Source organism: Enhydra lutris, unplaced genomic scaffold (assembly GCF_002288905.1).
Source record: "Enhydra lutris kenyoni isolate GAN:26980312 unplaced genomic scaffold, ASM228890v2 scaffoldscaffold1, whole genome shotgun sequence".
NCBI lineage: Eukaryota > Metazoa > Chordata > Mammalia > Carnivora > Mustelidae > Enhydra > Enhydra lutris.
The window spans coordinates 33,191,046-33,201,110 of record NW_019154085.1 but is presented as its reverse complement, the minus strand read 5'-3'; the positions used below and the strand labels follow the sequence as shown (position 1 = coordinate 33,201,110).

Sequence of the window (10,065 nt, the reverse complement as noted above, 5' to 3'; positions counted from 1 at the left end):
GGTGGTCTTGTCATTTAGAAAAGTCAAATATTTTCATTAAGAGATCAGGGAAGGAAGGAAGGAAGGAAGGAAGGAAGGAAAGAAGGAAAAAAAGAAAGAAGGAAGGAAGGAAGGAAGGAAGGGAGAAAGGAAAAGTCAAGGGTCATTTTTCCAAAGATTGCTTTTTCCCTAATATTTTAAACTATTTCTATTTCCTTGAGGATTTCAAGAGTACTGTGGTTTACCTAACATAGTTAGAAATCATTTTAATAAAACCCGATAATGAGATATCTTAGGAAAGCCTTCTTTTCTCAGGAGGCTTTTTTCCCCTTGAAATTTTCACTTGAATTTGTAGATGGAACTCAATGGCTCGCCACAGTGCTTCCCAAACACTACTGGCTAAACTCTTTCTTAGTGCTTTTCAATTTATATAAAAATAATCTGTTTGTCATCCCCATCAGACTAAAGGATCCTCAAAAGCATATATAAAGAGCCATATATATAGTCATACATATATGATGTCATAGAAAGCTTTCATACATACATATGTATATATATATGATGTCATATATAAGCTAACATACATATATAATTCATCTTTGTATCTGGTGATTAGTAGGCATTGCAACTTATTGAATGGACAAATCAATAGCTGATTATTCATTTAACCAAGATATAAAATCTTATACAGTAAGATTCTTTTCATACTTGAAGTATATTTCAAAACACACAGGTTTTAGGAAACACATCTTTAATAAAATAGTTAAAAATTTAGACCTATATGAATTATTAAAATAAATAATCATGTTATCTAGCAAAGCAGGACACTGGTCATGAATTACAAATCTAAGAGGTTGGGCGTTAACTACTATATTATTCCCTGGATTTGGCACATTTCCAAAAGGTATTCAGTTCATCTGATTCCATAGGAAAAGAAAAATATTTATAGCTATTCCTCTCAACACAGTTGCATTCCCATTACATATGTGTCGCATTTTTCTCTAACAGTAAAAAAAATCCATTTTTTATTTAATGGAAGTATTTTCATTAACATTCAACCTTTAAGCCTCCCTTTTTGAGATAGATATTGTAAAAGATACCAACAGATTCATATAGAATTATCAACTAGTAGACCTGAAAATAGCTGCTTCAAAATCATACTGAAACTCTAGAGCAAAATTCCAACTCATTAGAGCCTTAAAGTTTATTATCATATAAAAAAGAGAAAAATTTCTTTTCTATTCAAATAAATGTGAGTTTGAAAACACTGCTGCTTCTGTTCATGATATGAAATATGACTTTTCATATTAATAACGTGCCTTCCATTCCTCTTGGAGTATACCAGGGAATGGTAATGTAATTTCTTTGTGGGCAATGTAGAAAAAAAGTCCTTGTGTGTAAAACTTTTTTTATAACGACAAAAACAACAGCAACTAGAAACACTTATCACAAGATATTAGAACACAGATGAGATTATATTTCAATTAGCCATGTCTGTCTGACAGATTTCTTTATTTCTAAGGGAAATTGTGCAGAGCACTTTATTTCAAGCCTCAAAAATTTTGATGGAAAAAAAACTGCAATTTTTGACACGAAAAGACAGGTGGCGTAAGCATGCAGCATTTTTCCCCCCCTTGAATATATGAAGTGATTATTTTCTCTCCGGTTCTTTGAAAAAACTCGCTTGTGCTCGGGTTTGTGGCTGAGCCGGGTGACGTCAGTGTGGCAGTGCGGAGTCAGGCGCGGCGGCTCCCTATAAGCCGAGGAGCTGTCCGGGTGCTGAAACGGCTCCGAGCAGCTCGCCGGGCGGCCTGGGAGGAACATGCTGTGGACTTCCTCTGCCATATAAAACGGAGGTAAGACTGCTTTTCCATTCAATTTACTGGAAAGTTCTAAATTGCGTGTTTTTTACTTAATTCCTAGCTAAGAAGAAAAAGACTGTTTGGCAATCTTATATCTATAGAATAACTGAATAGCAACCTGCTGCTCTTCAACCAATGTAAGGACACTATATATGTACATATAGAATTGAATCTATGATTTGTACCACTTGCTGTTGGATATTTATAACCATCATGCTATTTGGATAACCATATGTAAGAAGTGTGGAAAAAGTTAAGGATTTTAGTGTCAATACCCATATTAATGTAAAGTTAACTAAGCCTGATATTTTGTTTCTTTCCTTAATGTATTGTTTCTTCTCTTAAAAACTAGATACAAAGCCAGAGATATAATTTATATGTTTAATATTATTAGCAGTAGGTTTCCAATCATCTGAAGGCTGTTAAACACATTAGTCATAGAGACAACCAATTTTGGAACTAGTTCTTCTTTTTTCCTCTGACATTTATAAGACCTCAAAATTAATAAACTATATAAAATTATTTTCTGAACTGATATGCTCTGAAAGGGCTTACATTGTTATTTCCTAGTTTTAGTCCCAGGAAAGAAAGATTAGAATTATCTTGAGAATAATTTTTTTCTTTTATTCAGGGTGCAATATTATCTTGGGTTAGAGGTTAAATATGACTGTGAATTACAGAGAGTTGATAATTTTGAATTACCATGAGGAAAACCTTTATAACTGTGTAAGCTATTATTATTATGTTTTGGTTGAAAGAGGTTGTGAGATTGTAGAATATTTTGCTGAACAAATGGGACATGTTTCTTTTTTCTGTATCTTAACTAGTGGAATTGCTCAAATTAGATATATCCCCCTGTATTTGTCAGGGTTCCAGTCTTAATTTCAATAGAATAGACATTTTAGTTTACAAAGCAGTAGTTCAAATTGTACATAGGATATTAGAGCTGTTGAAACCTTTTTCAGTATATAGAAGAACTGCTACCTGCGAAAGAAATCCCTTGAGTCTTACTCAAAGGCAATAACTATGTCATCCAAACTGAAATCTTATATATAACCAGAGGATAGCATATATTAGGCTGTGGTTTAAATACCTACATTAAATATTCTGCCCCAATTCCATAGGAAAGCCAATCTACAAGATAAAGATCTTCTATAAGATAATGATTTTAAAGACAAGCACGTAACTCATGTTAAGAATACCCTAAGATAATGGTTTTGAAGAAAATAAGTTCACTAAGGTTCTTAAAATTACTATTTCAAATGCCAATGTTGAAAATAGTTAAAGATAAATTCATCCTGAAAAAAATATAAAGAAGAAATTATAATGTACGTTTACTTAAATCTAAGAATCTATGAATAAAATTTCTTATTGTAAACTTAAATTCATAGTAAATATTTCAGAAGTTTTCTCTGACATGCCTTTAAAGATCTTTTTCTTTCAGTAAATTAAGTGTAATTAATGGGAATCATTTTAATGATTATATGCATTTATGCTAAAGAAATTTCTTTAACTGCAACCACTGTTAGGGTCTAAAAACTGAAAGCATTACTTAAATACCAAATGATGAAAAATGATATTTTCTACAATTGGTATCTAAGCTAACAGAATATCATACCCACTAAACTAAGCTTATATGTCACAAAATCATGATGCAAGTAATATATCATGAACAAACTTGTGAGCTTTCCTCATATTTATTTGCAAAAAATTGCAAATATTAAAATAGTCTTTCAATGTTAGCAAGCTGAATGTAAAACATGTAAAAAATAATCCCCTTGCTAATTCATACGTGAGATTATAAAGCATTGGAGGAAAAAGTGAATGAAGACTTTTAAGTAGGAAGAATTCAACATATTGTCTGTGTTTATCTAAATTGGAAGTTACATAGTGGTTATTTTAAGATTTTCTAACAGTATGAGTCATTTAAGATTTCACAGGTCCACACCAAAATAGACACAGACATAAGTCAAGCTGCATCTGAACACTCACAAGTTCAGAAATAGACTGGTTAAGAAAACTTATGTTCTCTCTGTGGCATCTGTTATTATTTACTATGCATTCTTGAAGGCTGATGAAAAATATAACTATGATTGCATTTTGCAATACAGTCACAAATAAAATGATTAGAAGAAATATGGAACACAGATATTTTAAAAGTTTACTTTTTCAGTAAATTTACACAGAAACTTACTAGGTTAGCCTACTAGCTGGGACCAGAGAATGTTTTGGAGGTTATTAAGATATAGAAATTTTAAAATTGTCAGTTGGGTTTGGTGTCCGAGTGAGAATAAGTTATTTATGAAGAATGTATGTATATAGGACCATCCACAAGTATGATTCAGTATGATTGACATTAAGATGCTGTATTACTTTGTCATATATAATATCACTGCTGTGGTGTTTCTACAACAAAATTAGATGGACGATTCAGGAACTAAACCACATGATTTTTTATACAACCATAAGGAAATCAGTGTGTGGTGTGTGTGTGTGTGTACATGCATGTTTTAAATTAAGCCAACTAATTTTTTTTTGGCCAATGATTTTAATAAGAATGTCATACAAGAGAACTAAAAATCAGCTTAGAAATTTTTTATTAAACAGCAAATGCATACTAAAAAACTAACTACATGTTTTGTAAATTAAAAAATAAAATTTGAGAGACCTGATTATCAGTGTTTTTGTTATCATTTTAACAACGTGAATGCCATGCAAACTTGATGCAATTGAATAACAGTTGTGCTCAATTCCTGTAGTTAGTCTGTGGGGGTTATATAGGAAATATGTATGGCTTTTAAAAAGAGTCATCCTAAGTTTAATGTGAAATAATGTCTGCTATATGTTTTCCATCAATGGTCAGTTACTTCTTTTGCTATAGTGTCTTCTAGTTTTTCATTTCTAGTAACTCATATTTTCTATGCTTTAAGGACATCTTTCAAACATGGCAGAAGCTAAGACTCACTGGCTTGGAGCAGCCCTGTCTCTCATCCCTTTAATTTTCCTCATCTCTGGGGATGAAGCAGCTTCTTTTCAGCGAAATCAGCTGCTTCAGAAGGAACCAGATCTCAGATTGGAAAATGTCCAAAAGTTTCCCAGTCCTGAAATGATCAGAGCTTTAGAATACATAGAAAAACTCCGACAACAAGCTCACAAAGAAGAAAACAGCCCAGACTACAATCCCTACCAAGGTGTCTCTGTTCCCCTTCAGAAAAAAGAAAATGGTGATGAAAGTCACTTGCCAGAAAATACAAGGGATTCCCTGAGTGAAGATGAGTGGATGAGGATAATACTTGAAGCTTTGAGACAGGCTGAGAATGAGCCTCAGTCTACACCAAAAGAAAAGCCCTATGCCTTGAATTCAGAAAAGAACTTTCCAATGGACATGCCTGATGATTATGAGACTCAGCAGTGGCCAGAGAGGAAGCTCAAGCACATGCGATTCCCTCCTATGTATGAAGAGAATTCCAGGGATAACCCCTTTAAACGCACAAATGAAATAGTAGAGGAACAATATACTCCTCAAAGTCTTGCCACACTAGAGTCTGTGTTCCAAGAGCTGGGGAAACTGACGGGACCAAACAACCAGAAGCGTGAGAGAGTTGATGAGGAACAAAAACTTTACACAGATGATGAAGATGACATCTATAAGGCCAATAACATTGCCTATGAAGATGTGGTTGGGGGAGAAGATTGGAACCCAGTAGAAGAAAAGGTGGAGAGTCAAACCCAGGAAGAGGTAAGAGACAGCAAAGAGAATGCAGAAAAAAATGAACAAATCAATGATGAAGTGAAGCGCTCAGGGCAGCTGAGCCTCCAAGATGAAGATGTCCGGAAGGAGAGTAAAGACCAACTCTCAGATGATGTCTCCAAAGTAATTGCATATCTGAAAAGGTTAGTGAATGCTGCAGGTAGTGGGAGGTCACAGAATGGGCAGAATGGGGAAAGAGCAACCAGGCTTTTTGAGAAACCACTCAATTCTCAGTCTATTTATCAGCTGATTGAAATCTCAAGGAATTTACAGATACCCCCTGAAGACTTAATTGACATGCTGAAAACTGGAGAGAAGCCAAATGGATCTGTGGAACCAGAGCAGGAGGTTGAACTTCCCGTTGACCTAGATGACATCTCAGAGGTCGAGGTAGACCATCCAGACCTGTTCCAAAATAAAATGCTCTCCAAGAATAGCTACTCCAAAACACCTAGTCGAGCTGTGGCAGAGACCCTACCAGATGGGCTCACTATTGAGGATATTTTAAATCTTTTAGGGATGGAGAGTGCAGCAAACCAAAAGCCTCCATATTTTCCTGGTCAGTATAACCGAGAGAAAGTTCTGCCAAGACTCCCCTATGGTCCTGGAAGATCTAGAGCAATCCAGCTTCCTAAAGGTGCCTGGATGCCAGATGTGGAGAACAGGCAAATGGCATATGAAAACCTAAATGACAAGGATCAAGAATTAGGAGAGTACTTGGCCAGGATGCTAGTGAAATACCCTGAGATCATGAATTCAAACCAGGTGAAGCGAGTTCCAAGTCAAGTCTCATCCGAAGATAATCTACAGGATGAGGACCAAATCGAGCAGGCCATCAAAGAGCATTTGAATCAAGGCAGCTCTCAGGAAACTGACAGACTGGCCTCGGTAAGCAAAAGGCTCCCTGTGGGGCCTCCAAAGAATGATGATTCCCCAAACAGACAGTACTTGGATGAAGATCTGTTAATGAAAGTGTTGGAATACCTCAACCAAGAAAAGGCAGAAAAGGGAAGGGAGCATATTGCTAAGAGAGCAATGGAAAATATGTAAGAGTTTTCATTAATTGCCCTACTTTATTCCTCCAACCCCAAGAAAACCCCAACATTTCTCTTTAGTGTGTTGACTTCTATCCTGTTAACACTGTAATATCTTTAAATGATGTACAGGCAGATGATTCCATTTCACGGGGGTATCTGCTTCACTTACTCTGAGCTGTTCTCTTGTGTATGGATATGTGTCAATGTTATGACTTCTGGATAAAAAAATTAATCATATCCCTTATTCAAGAAAGATATCTGTGATAGTGTTTATAGTGTATTTAATGGCTGTGGCATTGTTGATGCTCACTTATGATAAAGAGTGTCCTACAATTCTCTTGAAAGTTTTTAATATTTATTGAATTATTTTGTTACTGTCTGTAGTGTTTTGTGAAGTTCTGGAGCAAAAAAAATAAAGCATTATAAATTATAGTTTTATTCACAAGGCCTTTTCTATTCTGTGTTTAATTATTGATTAATAAATGTTATTTCTCGACAACTGTGGACTATTCATTCTGGAAACCAGAGACAATGACTATGGAGCCTAAAGAGAAGATCTTTATCTTCCACAGCCAATCCAGGTAAGAAATAATTGTAAACATATTATTATGCTATGTGCTTATAGAAAGCAATGTCCTCCAACAGCCCACTGCTTAACACTTGCCTGTGGTTTTTCTCACATATATGATTTATGGAATAAGACTTCTATTGCCATAGTTATACTTTGCACCCTTGATTTGTAAATAAATAAATACATTTAAGTCTTCCATACCCATAACCAGCTTTGGGGGGAAAAAAAGTTTCATTCAGGGCTATCAGAAATAACTACAGACTTGGAAGGGACCTACCTATTTCCAGATCACCCTGGTCCTCAGAAGACAAGGCTGATGCCTCTTTTGCATGATTTGAGAGGGGCTAAAGGACCCTCAAACTGTCAGGTAAGTGAATGAGCACAGGCACAGTGGAAAACACCAGTTGCCATCTCTTTTGTCTTAGTCCTTGAGAGAATCCTGAGGGCTACGCAGTTTGTGATTGTTACAATGTATATCATGTTGGGGAATGATATCAGCATCCTAACATATCAACAGGGAATCAACAACAACCACAAAGACAGCAGCACACAAGAATATTTACATAGCAACACAATAGTAATAGTCATAAAAGAAACAAAGAAATAAATAATTACTATTTACTGGATGCCTATTACGTACCAGGCACTGTACTAAACACTTTACCACATTTAGTCTGTACTGTAACACTGTCAAGGGTCTCTTATTATCACTGCTTTACATGAAGAGAAGCAAAACTCAGAAAGGTTAAGTAAGTTCCCCAAAGTTACTTGGTGTTATGAGTTACCAAAGCCTGAGTTCTACATCACTTCACTACATCGTCTCTATGGGAAGTGCCCTGTCAGCTGAATTGGGACTTTGGAAGTGGGTTGATAAGAGACTCATGAGGTCTCAGTGTGGGTTACTTCCAAGTGACACACCTGTGGTATATATGTATGTGTGTGTGTGTGTGTGTGTGTGTGTGAACGCGTATGCACGTGCCAGGGGTAGGGAGGGGAGGCGATCCTTGAAGGGTCAGAAGGCAAAAAGAGGGCCTGCATACATTGAGGAAAACACAGAAAGTAGGTTTTTCTACTTCATAATTTTGCCTAGACTCTTTTCTAAATTATCACACAATTTTGTGGAAGTCTAGAATCTGTTAAGTGGAAGAGATGTTAGAGATAAATTACCTCTACAGTGTTTCTAATTAACACCTAATCAATTAATACTAAATACTTTACTCAAATACTTTCAATATAGAGACTACCTCACTAGACAGTACTACGAATTGAAGATTATGGGGAGATCCAGGATATTTGGGTGGTTTAAGGTCTAGGTACATACTGTATGCCATGCTTGGCAGATGTCCACATGTATTTTCTGCCCTTTATATATTCTTTTCAACTTCCTGTTTCATGCAGGAAGTCATTCCTAGTATTCTAAGTCAACCCCGTGACTATTTCCATGCCAACCCTAAGCAGGAATGAGAATGTGGCACGTGACTCCACCCAACAGAAATGCTTTCACTCATGTTTGGACATTCTATCCAGAGGTTAAGTATTGAACACATGCTCCTGGACATGATACAGCTGTGTCTCCAGGCTGGAATTTACACACAAATCAGTGGGATAGCAAACCCTGCATTCATTCTGCTACCATGTGGTACTTTTTTCTTAAAGTCTCAGACTTAAAATTCCATGATTCTCTAAGATGACATTGTAGGCACCAGGATTAGCCATTGGGGAGCTACTTTAATTTGGGATGTATATTCTTTGCCTCACTTCTTTCCAACACCAGTCAGCAAGCATCTCTACCTTTTTTATAATACCATCAAATCCCCAGCTACTGAGTCATCAGATTTATTTCTGATCCAATGATTTTTTTCAGAAGTGCTTTAGTACATTGCTCGCTAGTGTAAGACAGAAAGCTCTAAGTATCATTTAAGAATGTAAATGACAAATTAATTGGGATTAGAGCAACACAGCCTCTTTGTCTGCCCAGAAGCCTCCTTCAGCAGAAGTCAGGGAGTAGTCTGAGCTCTCCAAACAGATGTCCTCTGCAGGCTACCACTGCAAGAAGAAGAAATTGCCTGGGCACTAAGACTGCACCCCTTGTGGGGGTCCATGCCTCCACTGGAAGTCAGATAGAAGCCTAGCAATCTCTATGCTCTTGCCAAGGTCCCCCACTTACCAGCCTTCTGTCCCCTTAGCACTCACAGCTGTTCTATACTACCTGCCTCAGGAACAATTAGGACTAACCTGATTGCACCCTTTATGACAAAACTTCCAAGTTACTCCTCATTTGCCACACTCAAACCCCACTAAACCTTGTATATCACCTTTTCTGACCCCAGTTCCTACTCTTTTCCATATTATATGACATTTTTTTATTATGTCCTTTGATATTTAAGGTCAATCATCAGCAAAATCAGCAAAATCTCCTGCATCCTCAACCTTTTCTCTGAATATTCTCTTTACTTTCTTGCTCTAAAGGAAACTTTCCTCTCTCCTCTGAGGTTGCTGTTGCTCTTGAAATTCTTCCTTACTCCTTTTTGCTACTTATGGGACATTATTTTTTCAAGTTTTCTGTGTGCATGTGTGTGTGTGTGTATGTGTCTGTGTGTTAATATACAACTTTCTTATTCGTGAAAATCATCTTAGATGCACATGGAAGTAAAACCAGTTCAAATAAGATATATTAAAAACATGAATAAAGGGTCATAAAATCCAAGTAAAGTTCAAGCTAAAATGTTGGACATCTGGAACAGCCAAATAATGGCTTTAAAAAAATGAAATATATTTGACAAATAACCTTGTATAAATTTAAGATGTACAACCTATTGATTTGGTACTTCGAATGTCATGTGTCATTCAGTACCCACTCATGAC

General features: G+C 36.2%; 1 protein-coding gene across 1 annotated transcript; it reads left to right on the top strand.

Annotated features, from left to right (window-relative positions):
* The first annotated feature begins 1,629 nt into the window (after window positions 1–1,629).
* LOC111145001 (secretogranin II) lies at window positions 1,630–7,042 on the top strand. The gene is made up of 2 exons (XM_022499635.1): window positions 1,630–1,835; window positions 4,772–7,042. The coding sequence occupies exon 2, from the start codon at window positions 4,786–4,788 to the stop codon at window positions 6,640–6,642; it is 1,857 nt and encodes a 618-aa protein (XP_022355343.1). The 5' UTR covers window positions 1,630–1,835; window positions 4,772–4,785; the 3' UTR covers window positions 6,643–7,042.
* The last annotated feature ends 3,023 nt before the right edge of the window (window positions 7,043–10,065 follow it).

Excerpts from the sequence above, each read along its gene's own strand:
- LOC111145001 (XM_022499635.1), top strand. The coding sequence starts at position 4,786 with ATGGCAGAAGCTAAGACTCACTGGCTTGGAGCAGCCCTGTCTCTCATC.